This window comes from Mastacembelus armatus, chromosome 7, assembly GCF_900324485.2.
Source record: "Mastacembelus armatus chromosome 7, fMasArm1.2, whole genome shotgun sequence".
In the NCBI taxonomy this organism is placed as follows: Eukaryota; Metazoa; Chordata; class Actinopteri; order Synbranchiformes; family Mastacembelidae; genus Mastacembelus; species Mastacembelus armatus.
The window spans coordinates 9159399-9184093 of NC_046639.1; the positions used below are offsets into that span (position 1 = coordinate 9159399).

Genomic DNA, 24695 nt, shown 5'->3' on the forward strand with positions numbered 1-24695 from the left:
AGGTGGTAACTGGGAGAGATAGCTCATCCGCATTATCAGCTTTAATGGTTGTAAATCCTGGTCATGACAGCACCTTGGGAAGACAAAATGCATTGATGCTGCACAGCGAATCAGCCACATGCTGAGAGGCTGATGTGTGTGTACGCGTGAGTATGCGTGTTTACGTTCAACAAAAACTACTTTGCGTTCTTGCTGTGTATGACATGCAAAGAGATACTCTCCCCATTTTGTCTGAGGAGATAAACATTCCCCTCTCTTTCATTTCCTCTGCTGCTCTCTGTCTCACTTTCTTGCTCCTTGATTGCCACACCCCAGGTTTTGTGCAGCTGCTCAAGAAATAATCAGACTGTGCCACGCTGTCGCATTTGGTCATTCATTCACAACAAAATTTCCCAGACAGAGACAGGAGAGACAGCCTCTAAGTGACCCTTTTGCATAAACAGGCACGTTGATTTTCCCCCCTGCTTGCAAGCCTCTCCCTTTTTGTCCATGGTAATGGGACTAAAATGAAACATTGTGCTCTTGTTTACACTCTTGATCAGAATGGAATCTCGCCCTCAATTCCCTCTCAGGGACCTGAAACCTTCATTGTCTGTTGTCTTCACTGTCTTTCTTTCAAATACACACACACACAACTTGTAACTCACCAGTGTTATCTCTACTGACATAATTGCTTTCTGCAGGATCGTGGGAAACTACAGTATGGTTCAATTGCATAATATGACACTATCACACTGCCTACATATCCCAACAGTCAATACTTCTATATATTTGGAATATGGCTCAAGTTTTAGAACATGTGAACATAATTATAATGACACAATAACACAGAGCTCATTCTAAAAAGTGTACCTTTGTGAAATCAAACATGCAGACACAGCTCCAGGAGACTCAGCCTTTTGTTGTCACTTCAGTAACGATACAAAGAGGCTGACTATGAGCATCCAGTAAGCCATTTCCTCTAAAACCCCCACAATTCACAGCTGTAGCCCTCTGGGCCCCTCCAAGCACAGGGAGAAGTTTACTCACTCTACGTAATAGGTGCCGTACTGGGGGTCTTCAATCTTCTCCCACCCATAGGGCAGCTCTGGGGGAGAAAAGACAGAAAACACAGACGTAAATCACTTCAGATATTGCTGAGACACTGCATGGACAATTGGACACATACACTAAAGTGTGGTGCTTCGACTGGTAGCTTCACAGCATGCTTACATACACCTACAGAAGAGGAGAACTGCTTTTATTTGTCATTGTATGCTTAGGACTTTATACACCCCAATGGAGGAGGCAGGAGGGAAAAACAGGATCTATCTCCCTGGAAAATAACAACTTTTCTTTCCAGCATTGTGTATATGAGCCACATTGAGTTTCTGCTGCTGTGGTGTGACAAACACATACAGCACAGAGATCTTTACGCAAGAGGGACCATATAAAATTGCCTTGTGAGAGATGGTGCACTGATGAGCTCCCTGCATGTGTCCCAGAAACCATTAGGGGAAGAGGGGCAAGCCGGAAACTGGAGGTTTGTGCTGTGTCACTGGCACGACCGTGACTAGACCTGCTCAGCTGTTCAAACTCCGTCTGTTAACCAGTGCCCCCTTTAGAGAGGCAGGGACGCGACCAATGCACTTGCTGATCTATGCAGCAGGGAGCTGGGAGATACATTGGTAGGGAGGAGAGTATATGAGTGGGACTGTGGGGTAGAGCTGCTACCACAGAAGCATTATCTTACCTCCATCCTCGCACTTCTCAGGCGGCTTGGACTTCTTGGCGAGTCTGGGGTCCAGCCAGGTGGTGGTCTTGCTGTTGTGACTGATGCACAAAGAGGAGGCAGGACTTTAAGCAAAGTAAGCATTTACTTTAAAAACATTCAAGATACTGTGACAGTTCAGCAATTAGCACTGGGAACTCTCATGGGCCACTTTACCCAGGAGCTATTCCATTAGCTCCAAGAAACAAACAGAGCTCCCTGATAACATTAGTCTGGCTAACATCTAATCTTTTGGGATCAAATGGCTTATTAAAGAAGCCTTTAAAATATTAGATTATTTTTTACCCTAGCTCAAAGTACCCTTTGATATACAGGGAAGAGAGTGCAAGAGCAAATCAGAGAGTAACAACACGGGAGAAAAGGAGGAATAAGTAGACCACAGAAAGGAAAGAGCAAGTTGCACAGATCATAAAGAGAAGAGAGAGAGCAGGTCAGGGGTGGCAAGCTCCATTTAGCCAGTTGTTTCTCTCCTTGACAGAATGAGCTATTGATTTAGCAGTGAACAGCAGCACCTGGCTCCGTCAGCGCCTCAGCATTGACTGCCTGCCACACTAATGGGCCAGGTAAACAATGTGGGCCTGCAGCTTTTCGCACCAGCCAACAAACCCGACATCAAACACAGGGGAACTAAAAGAAAAACTTAATCAAGAACAATGCAACTGCCATTGCTGAGGCTACAGATAGAGTACATGTCCAACACCTGGTTTGGTACAGTACAGAGGAATGAGTGGGGAGTACAGAGGACTCACTGTCAGATCTCACAACTCATTTGGCTTACAGTGCCAGAAAAAAAGGCAGTAATTGGAAGACTACTGGTACAAGGATTAGCACAGAGCTGATGTAATGGGACAGTAATAGGACCAAAACAAGGCAAGCAAGTAGCAGTAGAAAGGCTACTTACTCTATGAAATAGACCATGCCAGTCTCAGTGTAGGCCATCTCCCAGTTTTTAGGTAAGGGCTCCTGACTGTCATCATGTGTGCTCCATACACGCAGGTCCATCGCCCCGGCTGACTGGTTATAGCTGGGTACTGTCTTCTTCCACTCCGCCTTGTCCTTGTGCTCTGGGGCCCGGCATGGTGAGAGAGACATAGGCATGGAAAGAGAAAGAGGAATAGGATGGGAGTAGGGGTATGGGAGATGGTAGAAGGAGAAGGAGACAGGAGGTGAGAATGTGGTGCCATTGGAGCTCCTCTGGGCTCCTTGCATCTCTCCCTGTTGCTGCTGCCGCTTGAGCTGCTCTTCCTCTGTACACTGGGTGGACGGTTACATCCACAGGAGAGGTAGGGGTAGAGACAGAGAGAGAGAGAGAGAGAGAGACACACAGAGAGGACGCAGCAATTGCCATAGGATTTGCATGTCAGCTGCGATGCATTGGGAACTACCTCCCAGGCAAGGACAGAGCTGACCAATGCTTCAGTCCTGCCGCGAGCAACACATCAAAACTCTGTTAGTATCACACAGGCTGCTGAATTTGTGTGTATATGTGCATTTGCATAATCTTGTGTGTGTGCGTGAGGCTCTTATCTGCAGGTCTTCATCTGGCTCTGTATGACCTAGCTTCATCATGCCACTGAATGCTCAGTTTGGCTGGGGTAATTGAATGGCAGGGATGTAAAGTGGCAGCTGTTGACTTGAAGAAGTCAAGAGCTTTTTGTGTTGAAATTGTGGCCTCATTTTCATGACGGAACCATGGAGGAGTTTCAGCACTTATAAAGTCGGAACAAATGACTACATACAGACACTTGCTCCAGGCTACAGCAGCTTTCAGCCCTTGCAGAGAGATATAAACTGGGGCTGTTGTGCGCAAATGTGGCCATGTAGACTATAAGCTGATGAGAATACTAAAAGGACACAAAAGATAAATGGCTGTTCACAGCAATGCATGACCTTTAAAGAACTACCTTCAAGGCATGGTGATATGTCTTCTGCTACCGCTTTTGTTGTACATCATTGGCACTTGTAACAATCCAATCCATCCATATGCTGACAAAGGTAAAATAAACTGCATTTGCTATTAGACAACTCATGGACTAAAGAATTAGGAGTGGCATTCACCAATGAGTGTTTTTTCTTGGCTGGGGGCCATACTGCTATCATTACAGTCCAAGGCCAGAGAGATGATGCGTCTCTCTCTTGTGCTCTTGGATGTGAGATGAGCAGCTCATCCCACATGCTTGTTTATTTTGGTCAATAATTTCATCTTGACGCTTCTTCCCTAAACCAAGTAGTACCATTTCTGTGGTTACCAGAAGTGTTCATAACAGTTTAAGATTTTCGATGTCTACTGACTTTTCCTTGTGGACCACTGAGTGTGTTCAGTGCAGTCACAGTAGTAACATGGTAATAGCAAGCATGTTCTTATTTTCCTTTCCTTACGTTATGAAAAAGTCCTCACAACCCAAAACAGGAAAAAAAAAAAAACCCTAAAAACTCAAAATAACCTGCAGCTATATCCCTCTTTAGTCTATCCAGGCTGTTGTCAGTTAAGAAACTTTTTCTTCCTGCATGATTGTTGAACACTACTAGAGAATAATTAAAAGGTCTGTCTACTGAACTATGGTAATCGTGCAGTAAATATTTTGACATGATATACAGCCTCTTACCTTTAAGAACCAAAATATGACCAAAGTGGCAATGTAATGTGTAACTCTTATGCAACAACACTCTTGTCCAGGGGGTGTTTGGGTCTGGTCAGACACATTGAAGACATAACAGAGGACAGCAGGACCGACAAGAGAGTAGAGGATGTCTGCTCAGGCAGCACCAGCAAAGAGCCAGAAGCTGCTACTTTGTTAAGTTAGCTGGTTTGAGATGGGTTAATGGTATTGGAGATAAGCCTAAACGTTTTTGCATATTGATCATAATTATATAACATTTTGGCACACAGTAATGACTTACTCATATCATTAAATTTTCTTGCACTTTATAATTCTACAGCGATTCGAGCTTTTCTAACTACTTTCACAATGAGGACACCAACTGAAAACACATTTCTTATTTTGTTCGAGCCATAAGGACATCACTGTGGGGGAATCAAAGAAGGACAAAGTCTAGCTCTTTAACTGAGGCTTCTGTTAATTTCAGACAGAGTTTGACTGCTTCTTGACTTTGCAGGGCTGTCATTTAATGCTGACCTTGCATGCAGAACAGCTAATCCTGAGAGTGTTCGGAGAAAAAAAAATGATAAGGAGGAAAGAAAAAAGGTCCTGCTGTTTTGCATTTGGAGAATAATATGATGAACAAAAACATAAATAAATCGAGCCAAGAAAAACCTGCTTGGGTTAAACCTAAGGGAAATCAATACAACATTACTACTAGCTGTAAGAATTTTGGAAACTGTGTGATATAGAAAATAGGGCTGTCTCTCACCAGTCAGGCCGTTGACAATGGGAGGCTTCTCTTCATCTTCTTCCTCCTCTGGTGCAGCGCTGTCCTTTCTGTCCATTTTACTGACAGAGGTTGTGCGTTTTCGCTGGACCTCTGTGTCAAATTCCTCATCAAAGAGAACCTGGTCCACCAAGTCAGGCTGCACAGGGCTGGGCTCTGCAGGGGGCTTAGGGGTGCCATAGTAGTTTCCTGGAATGAGGAGAGAGAGAGAGGATCTTGTGACTGTGGCCCCTGCCAGCATGTTGGGTATATTAAGCAGCAGGTGAACATTAAGTCCTCAAAGTGTTTTCTTATTCTTGAAAGCAGGAAAAACAGGCAAGTGTAAGGATCTGTGTGGCTTTAAAAGGGGCCAGTGTGTGGTGGTTAGATGACTGGATCAGAGCATCTTGCGAACTATAGATCTTGTTTGGTGTTCCCAGTCTGCAGTAGTTAGTACCGACCAAAAGCTGTCTATGGAAGGACAAACAGTGAACAAATGACAGGGTCATGGGTGTCCAAGGCTCACTGATGACAAGGTAAACCTACTGTCCATAAAACTTTGGTCCTTGTAAATATGGTAATGGCACAAGTACAAACATACTCACAAATGTTAAATACTTTATGAAAATAAACTGCAGGTATCTTTTCTGGCTTTGCACATCACAACACAGAAAGCAACAACTAAACATAAAACCACGTTGCTGACATCAGATCAAGAGGAAACCACATTACCGGTACATCAAGTATAGCAGTTGTTTAAATGTATTCACAGTCACAAGGGAGAGTCTGGTTATTAACTACAAATCAAATCTGGCAGAGTCTGAACTGTTTGGAACAAAATGAGGCCAAGTTTCTGCCATTATAAATCTTGGGTTTTGGAACAGTCTCCTGGATGATGCAAAAGTGTTCCACCACCTCCACATTTTTGGATGCAACTTCATCTTTGTTATTCATATTGAGTGTTGCTATTGCTGTCACAACTGATGTCACTGTCAGTGGAAGGTTTACCCACAGCACCACACGCCTAAGGTTACGTTGTTTTCCTAGAACCAAACCTGCTGATTTGGTTCATTTATCAGAAGCAACAACAAACATATGGTCCCTTGCTCACTTCCCATCTGCAAAACTCAGAGATGAAACATTTTTCTAATTTAACAGTTTCATCATCTTCTGTATGTCCTATAGAATTTTGAATTAATATATTATTTTTTTATGTTCACTATATTTTTATATACATGTTACTATTTTTATTATTATTACAATTCACTTTAGGACTAGTCCAAGTCTTCGATCCAAAGCCAGAAAACCTGGACTGCTGTACTGTCATATTTCCTCCCTGAGGAACTGTGACTACAGCATTTATACCAAGGTGTGTTGTCAAGCACTTGATTGTCCCTTTAAGTCCATCAGTTTGCCTTTTCTGTCATGTTGGTGCCTAGGGCAGCAAACAGAGCCAGCCTTTCCTCAGCTACAGAAGAGGGGTGACCCACTTTACTACTCACTACCTCCTCTCGCTCTCACTGTGCAGGAAAATAAGGAACAACAGCAAGGATGAAAACTTAGTGCAAGAGGTTAGAAAAAAGTTGGGTATGCATGGTGCAAATATTGATTCACTGGTTGTTTTCTGAGGGAAACAACAGACCTTCAGTGTTTGTGTGGGACTGCAGCATGATTAAGGATGAGCTGTGTCTGAGTAGCTGAACATTGTGTTGTAACTGTCAAATAGCACATCAGGGAGCGGACCGATACTGTGACAAAGGAGTCTACTGGGAGGGACAGAGAAACAAGAGACTGGGAAAAAACAGGAAAGACGAGAGGCAGCAGAGAGCTGGAGGAAAAGACAGAACATTTTCGTATTGACATGGTGACAGAAAGTTCTACACAGAGCAACATGGGGAGCAATCTTACTTTCTGAAATTTAACTCAATTAATACATTTAATATATATATATATATTTACTATACTGCTATCACAGTAAACTATAACTCATTGTCACCTTACAGCTCACTTTACAACTGAGCGAAGTTTTAACTGCTATAATTCTATGAGCAAAAACAGAAGGCACAATCCATTTGGGGCGTCATGTTAAATAAAACATCATAACTGACGGAGGTAATTATATTAATCTGTGTTTTAATTAATGAAGCAATATCAATACTCTATTGAAAATCATTAAATCCTTTAGTTTTAATTAATTGGAAGCTTAATGGTGGGATGCAAATTGAGAGAGTTAAATTAGAAGTGGTAATTTGCTCTGTGCACCTCTCCTTTCCCAAAGCTTACACAAAGGTACATGCAGCGTCTGTAAGGCCCATTAGCAGGGTACTGGAAGATAGTGGCCACATTAAGGAAATGCATTATGATGGATCATGTTGTAATTAACTGTGCTAATGAGTCACAATATAAAAAAGCAGTCTTTGAGGAGAATTTATAACTTCATCCAGTGCAGATGTACAACCAAAATCCCTCACCCCTGACCAAAAAAAGAACTCCAAGGACTGAGTGTTGGTGACTGTTGGCTGAGTGTTTTGAACTTCACTTTAACTGAGGTTTCTGTCTGGGATGTTGCATCTGAATGTGGCTCATCATTTAGTTTCACTTTACACATATTTTGTGTATTTTGTGTCTATGGGCATAGTTTTACTGACAATATTTAGTTGAAGGTATAATCCTGTTGTAATGTAGAAGTTAGTTAATTTCACACGTTTAAAAATTAGAATTACAGTGGGTACGGAAAGTATTCAGACCCCTTTAAATTTTTCACTCTTTGTGTCATTGCAGCCATTTGTCAAAATCAAATAAGTTGATTTTATTTCTCATTAATGTACACTCAGCACCCCTTCTTGACAGAAAAAACCAGAAATGTAGAAATTTTTGCAAATTTATTAAAAAAGAAAAACTGAAATATCACATGGTCATAAGTATTCAGACCCTTTGCAGTGACACTCATATTTAACTCACATGCTGTCCATTTCTTCTGATCCTCCTTGAGATGGTGCTCCTCCTTCACTGGAGTCCAGCTGTGTTTAATTAAACTGATTGGACTTGATTAGGAAAGGCACACACCTGTCTATATAAGACCTTACAGCTCACAGTGCATGTCAGAGCAAATGAGAATCATGAGGTCGAAGGACCCGCCCCAGGAGCTCAGAGACAGAATTGTGGCAAGGCACAGATCTGGCCAAGGTTACAAAAGAATTTCTGCAGCACTCAAGGTTCCTAAGAGCACAGTGGCCTCCATAATCCTCAAATGGAAAAAGTTTGGGACGACCAGAACTCTTCCTAGACCTGGCCGTCCAGCCAAACTGAGCAATCGTGGGAGAAGAGCCTTGGTGAGAGAGGTAAAGAAGAACCCAAAGATCACTGTGGCTGAGCTCCAGAGATGCAGTAGGGAGATGGGAGAAAGTTCCACAAAGTCAACTATCACTGCAGCCCTCCACCAGTCGGGGCTTTATGGCAGACTGGCCCGACGGAAGCATCTCCTCAGTGCAAGACACATGAAAGCCCGCATAGAGTTTGCCAAAAAACGCATGAAGGACTCCCAGACTATGAGAAATAAGATTCTCTGGTCTGATGAGACCAAGATTGAACTTTTTGGCGTTAATTCTAAGCGGCATGTGTGGAGAAAACCAGACAAAACCTCTTCCAGAGTGCTCAGGACCTCAGACTGGGCCGAAGGTTCACCTTTCAACAGGACAATGACCCTAAGCACACAGCTAAAATAACAAAGGAGTGGCTTCGGAATAACTCTGTGACCGTTCTTGACTGGCCCAGCCAGAGCCCTGACCTAAACCCAATTGAGCATCTCTGGAGAGACCTGAAAATGGCTGTCCACCAATGTTCACCATCCAACCTGACAGAACTAGAGAGGATCTGCAAGGAAGAATGGCAGAGGATCCCCAAATCCAGGTGTGAAAAACTTGTTGCATCATTCCCAAGAAGACTCATGGCTGTACTAGCTCAAAAGGGTGCTTCTACTCAATACTGAGCACAGGGTCTGAATACTTATGACCATGTGATATTTCAGTTTTTCTTTTTTAATAAATTTGCAAAAATTTCTACATTTTACGTTTTTTTCTGTCAAGATGGGGTGCTGAGTGTACATTAATGAGAAATAAAATGAACTTTTTTGATTTTGGCAAATGGCTGCAATGACACAAAGAGTGAAAAATTTAAAGGGGTCTGAATACTTTCTGTACCCACTGTATGTTACCAGTAAACTTAAATGTGCCAAAATCTGGGTAAGCATCAACAAATGTGTTTTGACATATTAAAGGGCCCCACAGAGAGAATCATACCTTAAACTGCTTTTCACTCCTAAGTGGCATGTAGAGAGACAAGGTTAATTTTGGTTTAAGTTTTATTTATTTTCTTCTAAACACTGAAAATGGCAAACTTAGTAGATTATACAACTGCATTTCAAATAACTAAAATAGTTACACGTAATAAACTAAAATCTTTATCCTGTAGCACTTAAGTCAAAAGCCTTAATTGTTACAGGAGAACACACTAAATCTGGTCAACTCCAAATAAATAAAACAAAATTTTAATTTGTAAATTATGAATCTACACCTAAAATATTAAAGCTTTCACATTTTACAGAAACTAAATTCTGTGTTCACTTCCGAATGAATAAACAAGGTCTGTCGTGCAGCAACTGTCACACGTGTTTTAAGGGACCACCAACACTTGTTTGGGTCTGGGACTGCAAAGTCTTGCATTTTATGTGCTCCAGATGATGGCACTGCTTTTAGGAGGTAAAAAAGTTAGTGGTATTAGCTGTTTTTAGTGCAACATTCGTATATTCTTGTCAAATATAGGTGTAAGTTTTGCAGTGTGTGCTACTCTGCTTCTTGTCGGACTTTAACAATATCTAAAATATCTCCACACTACTAAAGTCCTCAGACACTCGCTCTCAACAATGTTCTCATCTTTTGAGCCCTGGGATGTGTCTGTTTGGGTGTTTTCATCATTAACTGACACTCGAGTTGTCAACATTTTCTGTTCTGTTCATCTTCTCTTTAATCAGACCCCACTCCCGATGTACTGGCTTACACAGCTACAGCAGCCCAAACATCAGTATGTGAGCTGCTGCTGGCTGCTCTTCCACGCTCCGTTCTGTGTGCGCCAACCTAACTGACGTGCTCTAACTCTCTTCCAGCCATGTGATTTCTTCAGTGGGGCACTATTTTCATTATCATTGGCTGTTTGTGCTTTCTGTCCAAACAATGATGGAATGAGTCCTATCGTTGCTGCATCGATCATGTCTCATATTCTTATTGAAGAAAAGTTATATCGCAATAATTATTTTATTATGGAGCTGGGCCCTATGACAAGGGACGCTGTTCTTTGGCCCTAACCTACTGCACTCTTAAACTGACCTAACATACTTTTAAGCTGCTAATGACTCACACCCTAACCCAGGCAAAGAGTAAATGGTCAGCAGCTCAGACAAGACCAGTCTCTACAGTATATTGTATCACCTTAGGCTAAGCTGCCATGGGCAACCCAGAATCATCCACAGGCTTGGCAGTTCCATCTCAGTGCCAGAGCACCATTAAATCTTTCTTTAGTCCTATCGTCACTCAAGACATAGCACATACTATCTGTATTGTGTTTGCTCAGGTGAAGCTACAGGGGCAGGTCCAAATGGCTTGTTAGTAGCTCAATCAGAGAGCCAGGCCTGCTCTGTTGACCAACCAGCATCACTAATCTAATCCAATCTAAAACCCAACTGAATTTGTGTGTGAGTGCAGGCAAGCCTACAGGGTCATCAGAGGGGGAACCTTCTCAGTTTTTCATTGAGTTGGGGCCATGACACCAAGGAGGTGTGTTCCAGTAAACAAGTAATGAAGCATCCACTTCTATTTCACTTTCAAGAGTGCCCTAAACTAATGAGCATAGTAATAAGGATGCTACCTTTGTTCTGAGTTAACAGCATACACTTAGCATAAATTATTAATATTCTAATGTGACAGAAAAAAGTCTCATCTTTCTTTTGATGTGACAACTATATATAGTATGTTTTACATATCAAAGATTTCAACCAACTGTAGAAATAGCAATCAATTATTAAAAACAGAACATGCACAACAACAACAGTCTAGATCAAAACGGCGAACATTTGTGAGTCTAAAAGATAAATAATAGATAGGTGAATGGTTAACTAAAGAATATCAGATTAAAATAATGTGTGACAAGCACAGCAAAATGTTATTTGTATCTAATCCTTCACAGTTAATCTCATAAACATCATGATTTCTTTACTATCAGTTTGAACATGAGATGGAACTAATGTTAAAATATCCTGTGACCTGACATTGTAGCTAAATGCTGTGTTTGTATGAGACCAGATAAATAACACAATGAAATTCCTGGAGATGAGCTCCAATAGCTGGTTCTATTTTGGATCAAAGTTGGTAAAATACTTGGATTTGCAATGAACCCTGGCCAAACAAATCCCTTATCTAACCTGTCATTCACATTATCTGTTACACTCTGACAGTGCAGACATCAGCAAAGAAAGATTTTTGGGCCTGTAGTAATGCAACAACTAGCTCACCTTCAGTCCATTGTAAATGTAAAACCCTAGTGATTTATTCAATTGATATTTAATGCAAGAGAAATTGGAATTCATATTATTTTCACTGTGTTGGAATTTATCTCCTGCTATAAAATCACAGCGCACTGTGATGCACAGAGCCAAGAGTCTTTAAAGTGGAGTGAGATGCATGCATATAAAGAGTTAGAGTATGCACTATATCACAGAGCAGAAAAAGTACTCGATTGTGCAAGGGCCTTTGAACTAACTAAAGATGAAGCAGGATTTGTTTCTATTCACAACAGTCAGAGAATAAACAGTCCACACAGTCACTGTAGTTACTGTGGTTCTGAATTATACAATTGAGAGAAAATAAATGCTTTATATGATAAAGCAGTGAATGTCTCAGCATATTAACAGGTTGACACCCAAACTGTACTGTTAGCACAATAGGATGTTTCTTAAGTCTAAAAAGTGATCAAGCCCAACACTATTAGACTGGCAGAAGAGAGGAAAAAGCTACTAAAGTACTACTACACGTATATGCACTGGGCAAATTATATGTTCTGTTCATTTTTGAATTGAGAAGATGTAAATAGAACAGGAAAACAAAACCAGCCATTAATCAAATCTCAATGTACTGTATTATATTTTTTCAAACTTAAAATTAAGCAGCAATTGTAACATAGACAAAAGTATGGGTACACTGCTAAGTTGGTCAAACCCCTATCACAGCTTGTGAATGTGTTCCGTAGCCACATATGAGTCATTCTAGTTTTTATTTAGGAACTTTCAGCCACTCTTACTGCAGATCCCATCAGGTAGTGGAGTATTTTTGGCTGTTTGCGAACACAGCATGTTTATCTTCTAATGTGGTTTTCTAGGATGTTCAGGTCAGTGAACTGTCAGCTTTCGCTAATAGTTAATGGAATCCATCCTTCCAAAAACACTGATCTAACCTGTTTGCAGTCCTTAGATATATTTTACCTGACTGACAAATGCCCAAGGTCTGGGATGTCTGTTCATCTTTTCACAGTCCTGATTTGTTGTGTTTTTGTCAAGTGCCTTGAGATGATTGTATTGTGATTTGGTACTATACAAACAAATTTAATTGAAATTGAAATTGAATTGAAAAATGTCAGTGTGACCACTTCAAATCGTTCAATTGAATTACTGCCACCGATTAAAGGGCAGATCATTTTTGGAAAGGAGGTGGGGGCAATGGGGGCACTGACTCAAATGTACAGGGAAAATACAGTAAGAACTGCAGTACGATCTAAGAACTAATCACGTTCACCACAAGCTGATATCTGTAATATGTATATATCATATAATGTATGTACAAAATATAGACAGAAAATTCTAAAACATCTAAAATTCTAATACATCTCAACTTGGTTCCTGTATTTTACCTATTAAAGGCAAGGTTTGTCCTAAATGCAGAAGAGAACTGAAAATAAAAGGATTGCACCTCATCACGCTGCAAAATTCAACAGTTTGGTCATCGACCCCTTATGTAATTTCAATCTTGCTTCCCTTTTGTCAGTGGCAAAAAGACAAAGACCAGCCATGTAGAAAAGAAAGGTAAAGGCAGAAGAGGGCTGATCATTTCAGCAATGTTCTTACATTTAGCTTAAATATACACTACTAGGACCAAATGTGTTTAGGAATGAGAAAGAATGTGTGTGTGTGTGTGTGTGTGTGTGTGTGTGTGTAGATTTTACACCATCTGTTTTACTCAGCAGCTGCCAGTATGTCTCATCTCCACCTTGTGAGAATGTCACTAAAATGTGAGTACAACTGTGAACAGACTTGTATCTGCAGTGAGACACAACCTCGCTAAATCTCACTATACCCTTCACAAAAACCGATTACGGTCCGTGACTGAACTGCGACTGAGCAAAGGTTCTTGCAGTCATGGTCCATGGTCCTTCAGCACTGTGAAATGCAAGCAACGTGTTTCGTGGCAATGTTTTCAAACCCCCCAAAAAACTGGAAACACCCCTTTTGTTGTCAGAGTTTGGGGAAAATCCCTCATGGCTTTATATACCTTTGCTTAGCCATCATCTCCCTCCCAGACACCCCCGACCCCACCTGCCCAATGACCAACTTCCATCACACCCATATACTCCATTTGGTCCCTCTGCCTCTTTGAACCTGCCAGCCATGATCACACACCCTCATTAATCACTGAACATGCACTTGCACTCTCTTGGGCAGTCCCCAGTCTGCTGAGGCCTCTTCACTGACTGCCAGTGCCCCAGGCGGGTGAATCCCATCTTGTGCCCCAGCTTTGGCAGAGGGCTTGGGAGCTGCTTGGGATGGATGCCCACACTTCACAAGCCAACCTTGTCAACCCTGCATTCCTCCACTCCCTGTGCATGTGTGTGTGTGTGTGTGTGTGTGTGTGTGTGTGTGCTGCACAGCTTTGCAATTCTGTGCCTCTGATAAATAAGCTTCTTTCCTAGTTTAGGTTCATCACCACAGTCTGTGTAGTGATACTTATTACAAATTACAAACCCTTCTTATCTTTACTTTTTTTTAAACTGCTCTCATCCATCTTAATCCCTCTTACTTTATCACATCATCTTTTATTCTTCCATTTTCTGTTTCAGTGTTTTTTGGGGTTTTTTTCAGTGTTTTTTTTTTTTTTTTTTGGTTCTTTTATTTTATTTGGATCTGTTTAAAAACAACACTAATCCAACTAATTCTCCTAAGGTCTGAGACATTTCATAATCTTCCAGGCCTCTGTTTTACCAGTTCCTAGGAATGGGCAGCTATTGCTAGTGTAGCACCTTCGCACCCTCACGGGCACGATGCTCCCACCAAAAAATACACTTTTAATGAGGAAAGTTAATGTGCACGTTTTAACCTGAAGTTTTGTCTGAATTGTGCACATTTCTATTTTCACATGCAAATGACTTGTTGCACATATGATTTGTTTCCGCATATTCTTAGACTATGGCCCTTTGAATTATAGCAGTGTCTGTCAACAAACATAAGGGTCGTGACAGGTAACCTGCAATAAATCAATCCTCAATAAATGTTTAATTTAAGCAATGAAAACACTTTTTATTCCTGGGCACTTTTTATTCTTTGTGAGATAAAGGGGGAAAATTAAAATCGGCAAAACAAATCAGCCAAAAGAATCGGCATCATATATCGGCTATTGGCTGCCCTGATTTCTAAATATTGGCATCGGTCAGAGAAAACCCGTATCGGTCGACCTCTACTCACATACTTCCTTTTCTGTGACTTCTGGCTTGTTGCCCTGTTTCTATCTAATCCACAGCTATGCAGCTTTCCCTCAGAACTTCACAAAGCCTATAATACCAAAAAAGACCCTATTATAAAATGGTTGAAGGCAATGCGGTCCACCAAAACAAGGACATGGTAAATGGTCATTTCCTTTCTGGTAAAACCCATGATTGTCATGGGGAATGAATTTTGTACTGCACAAATAAAGGGATTTCATCATCTTCATCCCCTGTCAAATTGGTCTCTAGCAGGCAGATAACTACAGAGAGTAGCTGTCAGAGACAATGAGTACCACACAGTTGTCTTGTCAATAAATCATGACCTGTTTTCTTTGCTCCAGCCTTTTATGCGTCACCTGTGGAGTGCCAGTCAGTACCACTGAATATTCTCACTGCATCCTTGCAGCAGGCCATGACCCCATGATGCTATCATATACCTCCAATGTGTAATCAAGGTTATTTTTTCAGTTCCAGTCGTATGCAAAAATGGATGGTGGCATGGACATATCCAGCCAAACAGAGTTCATCAGCTATGCTGAGTGGAGAATGCTGCAGAAATCTTCATATTAACTACTGTACCAGGCTGACTGGTGCAGACTTTGATTTTCAGCACCTGCTTTCTTGGTTTTGCTTGTCCATTTCAGCTCTCTGTCTGTCATGAATGATTCACACTAGTGGCTCTTCTATACCTTTCGCAGCGAGGGGTAGAAAATTGGACATGCCCTGAATCACATATGTGTGCACACACACAACTTTAATTCTTGAGACTTTCTACACAGCCAAAGTAACAACCTGACACTTTCATCACTCTGTAAAACAAAGATGGCAGAATTAATTTCTTTTTTCTTGCGCTATTTAAACTTCCCCATACACTTCACTGGCTGATTCAACCTTGCTGCTAAGACCTGCTTGGAGTGCATAGAGCAACAAAGTGTGGAGTTGAAAATGTATTGGATTAAAGCTGAGGAGTGATCTCATAGAGACACACAATCTTCCTCTTTCATGTTTGGTTACATATTTTCATAAGTAAATTAAACTTCTGAAATAAAACTTTCTTTAATTAGCAGGTGACATTACCAATCTGTGCAATGCTCTTATTCTCAGATACTGGCTTCAGCAGAGCAGTGGAAGTGTCACTTTTGGTTACAGATTAACGGTGACTACAGGAGACCTTGTTGTTCACAGGACGAGGATTAGTCAAAGTGGTGAACAGGGCTGCCCAGGTCAATGCTTCCATTCTTTCATCCACATATACAATGAGGCCTCGTTCACACGGGGAAACCTGAAGAAGAATAATGACCTCACCTAAGATGAATAATGAGACTGCAGTGAAAAAGTAGGTTGGAATGGAGTGTGGTTTCCCCCCAGTCCTTGACACTCTAAGCTTTTTCTCCCACAGTCAGAAAACTATTTTTGCAGAAACTTAACATGGAAACAATGAACCCAATAAAACAATAGAAGACATAAAAAGTGGGAACTTGCATAACATAACACAAATAGTATATGTGATTTAAAAAAAAAAAAAAAACTGAAACAGTATAGCTTCAAAAGCTAAACTGTTTTCAGGTGGCTACATCAGCAGCTTCCGCAACCATGTCTCAGTGCTCCATCCCCCCCAATGCTGGGACTTGTACATTTCTATTAAAATACATGTTAGTGCCAGTTTTAAAACCATACATTTTTTTGTATTTAGAGTACAAAATAAGTAGCAATTAAATAAGTAGCAACTATAGTAACTGATCTGTAGTCAATGGCTAACTCACCAAGGACAAATCATTCATTATGTGGTCTATTTTTCCCAGCATTCAAGGGTGTCTGTCTGCAGGTATGTTTATTTGTTTTTCTGTAGAGACTAAGAGGTCAAAAGTGTGGACATTAATAATTAACTTTCATGGGGGTTTCCGAATCTTCAATACACATGCATCTGTGTTACAGGGAAGGGCAGGGAAGAGCAGATCCATTATTCATCCTGTTGACTGGTTCGTAGGCCAAGGGTTGAAGGGCCAGTCACTCAGGGCTGGATGCGAGACACAGGGCAGACATCATATTTGTGATACTGTGTGTGAAGGATTGGAGTGAAGTTCTTTGCAGCAACAAAGTCACCCGGGGATATATTATCTCCATTTCTGTCATGTTTATGATGGAAGTTAGATGACATGGGCAATGTGTTGACTGCACCTGACGACCTAACGGTGCACAGCTCAGCAAATTCACAAGAGAACTAATAACCATGTCCCTAGAGTGGACTGGGATGATGTACTCTGGTGATAGTGTTGAACACTCCGAGTTATCTTTATTATAGCTACCTCATCTCCTCTTTGCCTGTGTAGTTTAGTTAATTTAGGCTCCCAGTTACAGTGTTTTACTGTGTGCATTGAGTTGTGCTTTAGACATACCATCATAGGTGCCACTCTCCAGCAGCAGTCCACTTTCCTCGAGCTCACGGAATTCCCCCACACTAATGAAATTGTAGTCCACCCCAGGAACTTCCCCCTCTCTGGGCTGCCGAGTGGTACCTGCCAAAAAATGACACGATTTAAGACAGAGGGAACATCAACACAAGTCGGATGTGTCGTTCTCTAATTTGGGGGGTGGGGAGTGGGCACTGCACCCAACATGCCCACAGGGATGTGATTCAAGTCCAAATACAGCACTCATGGGAGGATCTGTGTCTGCATCATGAATAGTCAACAGAGCTGGAACCACAAGGCTAGAAATTCATTATTCAAATATGAAACAGAGGAAAAAAATCCCTGCACAGAGCAGCACAGCTGTCAGAATACAAAGGAAGTATAAGTGATGATAATGCTAATGAAGAGTATTTTAACTGCACACTTTAACTTTTGTGTACAAACACCACTTTCATTCCATAAGGACACAATTCAATTCTATGTTAGTGCAATAAAGTTGGATTTAGGTTTGTAACAAGTACTGTACATGAATGGATGAAATCTAACTGTACTGTTACTGCTACTTTAATATCTGGTTTGTGCATTTACAAAGCAGTGTCTCCACAGAGTTCCCTGCACAGACTTGTCTCCATGGCAATATGATAGGATATAATTATTAAAGATATATGTAAACTGGGGACTTGTCAGCTCAGTGCTGACAAGCAAAAATCTTGTTTATGCCAGACCATTGCTGGGACATCCCTATTTGCAATAAACCAAAGAATGAATTTGTGAACCCATGGAATTAACTCATAAAATTGTGTCCTCAGAGCACCATCACCATCAAAGTCCTTTCCAAGAAATTTACAGATTACAGCCTTACTGCTGCGTTTCCAACATTGGGAAAGATTTGTTCACGTTCATAAAACCCAGCTAAACTCTCTAAGGTCCTGGAAGTAAAAATCAGTGACATGTTTTACAGTGTATTCACTTCCCTCAGTGCCAGCAGTTTTGATCAAGGTCAGTCTATCCATGTCAGAAATGATCTTTTAGCAACATTTCTGTAATATAACCTCAAGGGTTCCAACTTTGTGACTTGCCAGTTTTTATCCCCTTTATAAAAAACAAAACAAAAAAAAAAAACAGTTAAGCTCTAAATTTAAATTTTAAATTTAAGCTCTGCAAAGTTAGAATTGTTAAATAAATAATCTGCCAAAACTGCTGCAACTGGTTAAAAAAGTGCCATGTTCTCCCTTGCTGATGCTCTCATTTGTGAGACATTGAAAACATGTTGTTATGAAAATGATTTTACGCTGTCTAACATGTCGACTCTGCTTACCGTCATCTTAGATGTAATCAGGGCTTTTACAGTACCTCAGCTGAACTGCTCTGCTATCTGGATGTACTGCAGGCACAAGGGATATAAACTCAAGAGTTTATTAGCAATGTATCCCCATTCTTCATTTTCTTTCTGTGCCAACATCCATCCTGACTGCAGCATGAGCCATCACATCTGAAACAGCTTAGACTGTTGCAACAACAATCTTTTATTCTGTCGAATGGAGCAATCCGAGGAAACCAGCAAAGCCACAAAAACAGAAAATATGACTTTGTTTTTGAAAGAAGCAATAGGAAAATGTGGTTGCTTAGCTTTATATTGTTTATTCAGTTACCTTTACTGAGGATTCTCAGACAATTTGGATCAGTTGTCCCACTTTGCCAGTTTTAATTCTTCTCATACCACCATATCCCTTTGTAAATGCAATTTTGTCATCTGATGTCCAAAGGGCTGCTGTAACATGACTACAAGAACTGATGGAATTTTATAAGACAAGAAGATTAATGATAAAGATACAAGAGGAAAAGTAGGGAAACAAAGGTGGTGAATCTGCACTGATGTGTCAGTGAAGTGATGGGTGAATTTACAAAGCAAAGCATCTCTTCAATCCCCGTACCCGAAGAGCCGTGAGAAGGTGCTAAAACTGTGAATACTAGAAATTCAGTTGTTACCTGGGAAGGAGAGTTGGGATAAAGAGTTGTAAAACTAGAAGAACCAAGTCTCACTGGAAAAAGAAGACTTTATTCTAAATTCCATCTCTTTGGAGAAATGAAACAATGCACAGCATACTCATCAACCAAAGCAAATGGGAAAAAAAAAAAAAGAAGTACAGGTCTTTACCAGATCTACAGGGGTTATTGTAGCTTAACAAAAAAACTTGGCTCTCCACTGTTTATATGAACTATATGTGAATTTCTCGCAGGTGCAATAGGTTGAACACGCACTCAGCGGGGCATCAGAAGCCCACTGAGAAACATTTACCAAAAACACTCCCATATGCTAATTGCAGCTGAACAATAAGAAGAGAAGGGGAAAAAAGGGGTAAACCAACAAATGTAAAATTATATTTACAGATCAGACAGCGACAACTTCAAATTTCTACAACAATGAATAGTGTTGACTGTTGCCTGTAACACAATTTAGAAGGACAACAATAACACTGACTATGCAGTATAGCTAATTTTTTTTTTTTTAATCATTTGCATTTTTCACGTCCTTTAAATTCTGGCCACTATCACTGGCTATAGTGAACACAAGTGAAAAGTCTTGATCCTGGCCTATGAACACTTGTAAGATATTTATAAAGAAATTAATTGGACTGACACACATCCAATTCCTATCAGAATAAAAAGACAAAAGTTGGTGTAAAATAAGTGTTTTTAGATAGTTTTCAATTAGTCACTATCATGACTATTAGAACAGCAACAACAGCGGCTGATTCAGACACTGTGTGGGACAAACACACTGGTCCATAAATAGAAGTTGATGTTCGATGTTTCAGTTGCAATGTAAACTCCCTTCTATCATACTTTATATTTAAAAAAACATTGGTCGGGTCACAACAAGCAGATGTTTGCCTAAACAACTAGACACGTTTTTCCTATTTTTTTTTAGAGGAACTTAAAGATCAAAACAATCGAATCTGAGCACACACAATTACAGTGGTCCCGATCAAGTGGCTGGCCATTGCTGTGTTTAACCTTGTAACACCTTCATTTATTCACTGAGTGGTTACTGGCCTACATTTATTGAGGCCAGCGTGAATAAAGGCAATCTTCAAATGAAATATAAGAGGCAAAACTTTAGTTGATGATGTAGTTAATTTAATGCATTTTTACTTTTACTGTATTTTATTTTACTGTAATATCATGAATGCAAATCTACTGTACATTCTGGCTTTTATCTCAGAGCCCTGTTCAGTTTTCTCAAAAAAAAAAAAAACCCCAAAAAAACAGCATTTGTCAAAACCTGGGGCAGTTCTTTTTTTTTCCACATTTCCACTATCCTTCCTCATTTTCCTATCTTCCTCATGGAGCTGATTTCCATACTATGACTGATATTAATGCCTGGGGAAGGAGAGAGGTAGTTGGCTTGAAAGGGGGCGTGGGGGTGGGCAGGAGTCAGGATTTAGCCAAGCCTCAAGGACTTTGTGGTGTCCTGGACCACTGGCATGGCTTCAAGCTCCTGTCATTTTCTGTGGGAGTGACACTCGTGTGTGGTGGACGGAGGAAGTCATGCTTGTTTCGCCCTGAGATGCCACTCAGGCTGCTGTGGAGAGCATAGGCATCGTGCTGCAGTGGCCACTCCTCGCAGGGTCTGTGAGGGTCAGCATGCTGGTACTGGCATGAGTTTGCATGAGCAGAGGGGACGGTTGACACATGCTGAGTTATTGATGCCAGACTGCAATATCTCATATGGGATTGCACATGACAAGCTTTTGTCTTCCATCATGACTCACTAAAGTGGTCTCAAAAGGGCAGAACTGGGTAAAACCAGAGCATGATGTTTGCTTTAACAACTGATTATGCCTGAGGTCTTTTGTGTCAGGAACTAGAGAAACTAGAAAGCCTTGCTTATTATGTCATTATCTCCAGTAAATGTTTTATAGCACATTGAATACAATTTCAAAATACTGGATGCCTTAAGAAAATGACTTCCTCTACTAATTCCTCCATGCAAAATGTTAGAAATGTGAGCGTTCCAAATGCAATCTGAGTGTTACACAGATAATAAACACCGTCTGGAGCAGTGATAAATTGCAAAAGAAGGTTTTTAAACTCAGCTGTGCAGCCCAGAGAATTGTAGCTGCTCTTTCATTTACGTTTGTTGGCACTGTTGTCCATTTTAAAATCACTCGGGTATAAAAACAAAATCATTCTGTCCTGGTTTTATTTATTCTTCCATTTTAAAAGTAGAGAGGACTCGTAAAGAAAAAAACTTAAAGCTCAACTGAAAAACAATGTTTTACTCTTTCACACATTTAATTGTGAGATACCGTCTGGCTTTAATCAGAAAGTGAAAAATAACTGTCTATCTTAATTGAACTGAATACTTCATATTGTCAGTGTTAAAAGTCATATCAGTAAAATGAAACGTAAAAATGGAGAAAATGTCCACCCCCTTCAACTTCTTTTGTACAAGCCCTGGGGTCTTACAGCATATTTTACTCATGGTAGATAATGTTAGCCCTCCATATCAAAGTCTACTCGGGGTTTCCTAGGACATGAGGGTTACACTGAGCTTAAAACTTTTACTAATTATGTTGAGAATCTAAATAGAATGAAAATTTTTTGCAGTTTATATAAATCACAAATTCATATTATCCTTGTGAATTGAGGAGGCAAAAGGAAAATGAGTGGAAGATAAGTTAAAGATGGATTTAAAATAAAAAGGCATCTGAAATGCAGGCATGTAAACAGTAGGATGGTGCAAGTAGTTCTACAGATGAGAACAGACCAAGCTCCATCTGCAGGGGTCAGAAGGCACAGCTCAGACAGAGAGAGGAGACAGGTGCCCCAGGCTGTAGAGGCTACTCACAGGGAATGGTGCGCAGGTACAGGTTGTCCCTGATCACCTGCTGCAGCTTATGGTCCAGGGAGCCCTTCTGAAACTGCAGACTGAGGTAGTGACGCAAATCAGTATTCAAAACCTTACCTAAAGGAGAGGGAAGAGAAATCTGGGTCAGTTGAACAATTAACTCACGTAGGATGGCAAGTGCATACAAAACATTCAATCTGATGATGTGATTCTGAGAGAATTAAAAAGACATCCTGAAATTTCAATTCATAACAACCTACACCACACTGGTCTGATGGATAGCCACACATGCTACGACCCCCACAACAAAAGGATTCTTGTCTGGACAGCAATTACTTATACCTGAGAAGGCAAAGCGGGCACACCGATGCCGTCACATGTGATGAAACATTAATTGGACTCTTTAAGATCTCAAAGCATGGATGATAAGGAGGAACACAAAACTGGACTACTGCTTCGCATGATCAACAGCAAGTGAAGGTGACGACATGTTATGCCATAGTGTAATTATGACATAAGTTACACTATGGCAGGTGTGCCCAACCAATGTTCCTTGAGAACCACTGCCCTGCTTGTTTTCCAACTATCCCTGCCCTACCCACTGCTTATTAACTGGATCAGGTTTGTTCAGCCAATTAGCAGCTGGAGGATACTAATTTACTTTGTTTTCCCCAACTCCACCCTCATCTAGTTGACTGAAGACACCTGATCCAGGTAATCAGCAGTGAGTAGGACCGGGATAGTGGGAAAACAAGTGGGCCAGTGGCCCTCAAGGTACACAGATCGGTATCAATAACTAGAGCTTTCCACTCAAAGCTGCTATGCAAGGGGTACACCATTAACCTAAGGCAGAGTAAGTGAGCATTGGGGTTTAGTAGCTATGTAAAACACCAGCTGCAGTTGCTATGACAGTTATCTGTAATGTGCCTAATCAAAATCTAGCCTAATTTTCTGTTCTACATCTACCTTCACAGCTCTCCAAGATCAGAATGTGATCATGTTTACTGTCAGTGTATGTGCCAGAGCCTGACACAGATGTTAAGATCCCATAGATCTCAAGATTAGACAATATTGATAAATCAAAATGGCATAGCAGGCAGGCTTTGAGAAATCTCATCCAGACTCCATATCAATAAAGCTTCCGTGAAGAACGTCAGTCAGTAGGGTCTGACACCTTTTCAGCACAAGAGAAAGAGTAAATACATAGCTTTTTTCCAATGTGAAGCTAACTCTACTGTTGGCTAATCCACGATGAATATTTTATCATACTACACTGTTGTGAGCCAATGTTCATGACACTTTCTGTTTTTGCTGTCACTGATCAACTGAACACACAAAAGTCACTGCAGCTTTGATTTCCAAAGGAAATATTTTTATATTCTATTTGAATCCATTCATCCCTATAAACACGCATAAGAATAACTCTTTCAGATGAGTGATGGGGTTCAAACTGGTAGATGTTGGCAGACATAAACTGAATAAAAATAAGCATAAGGCATAGAAACAAAGAGAAATATTCCCACAGTGAAAATAATGAAAATTATGAAAAGTATGAGGCATCCTACACATCCCACACGCTACAGGAGTTCTACCCGAATACTTCAACAGTCTTTATTATGACACTGATTTGCAGCAGGAATGATAGATAGATGTGGTTGCTAAACAATAAAACTATCATCTACTTAATTTGAAACATTGTAAATTAAAAACATTAAAAACATTGTAAATTAAGTGACATTTTTCTCAGCATTATGTTGGTTAGTAAAGGTTGTACCTCTCTCCTTATCATCTTCCAAAAGTGGAGTTGGGAGTATTTTAGATAACGCCTCGCTGCCTGCTTACTGGGAGTTGAACCCAACGCATTTGGCTTTTGCTCTGCAGGCACAAACATGAGCTAACAGTTTGAGTGATTTTGGAATTTCGAGGCTTCTAGCCACTCTGTGTGAGCCTGCAGCATTAATTGAGACCAAACAGTCCAGAAACCACTGCATGGCAGAGGTACAAGTGAAGGTCAGGGCCAAGAGAAGCATGGCCTCTCCATTATGTAACTCTATAGACCTTTTACTGAAACAATGAATGTGAGGAATTTAGGTCATGGAAACAAAAGCTCAGTCTGGCTATGCCTCTCAACTTAAAAGCCACAAGCATGTGGTCCATGTTCCCAGAAGCTATGAGACATGAAAAACCCCAAAACACACACAAACAACATACATCCCATTCCCTACCCCTGGGTCAGGCTGGTTCCCATGTTAAAGGAGATGAGAGTGATTCTGCCTTACTTGAAAAAGGCATTTTCACACACTGCCTTGAAAGTTCATCTAGTTTCATTATAGGCACTTAAGAGTACAAATTGCTACCACAGGATTCTTGCAACTAAGGGTAGATATCCCACTGGGTCAACAAAATCAATCTCTCTCTCTTCATACACACAGACATGCAAATCACCTCTTCTGCCCTAAACCAACTCCCACTCAAGTGCTTCTAACAGGGT

General features: G+C 40.7%; 1 protein-coding gene across 3 annotated transcripts in view; it reads right to left on the reverse strand.

Moving 5' to 3' along the window:
* Positions 1-24695, reverse strand: part of magi3a (membrane associated guanylate kinase, WW and PDZ domain containing 3a) — a 103852-nt gene that overhangs the window by 20223 nt on the left and 58934 nt on the right. For all 3 annotated transcript variants that reach the window (XM_026331828.2, XM_026331827.2, XM_026331829.2), the window contains exons 2-7: positions 22205-22321; positions 17335-17454; positions 5144-5350; positions 2673-2835; positions 1733-1812; positions 1030-1087 (exon numbers count right to left, since the gene is read on the reverse strand). In XM_026331828.2, the coding sequence (XP_026187613.1) occupies positions 1030-1087; positions 1733-1812; positions 2673-2835; positions 5144-5350; positions 17335-17454; positions 22205-22321 (745 nt within the window). The remainder of the gene's footprint in view (positions 1-1029; positions 1088-1732; positions 1813-2672; positions 2836-5143; positions 5351-17334; positions 17455-22204; positions 22322-24695) is intronic.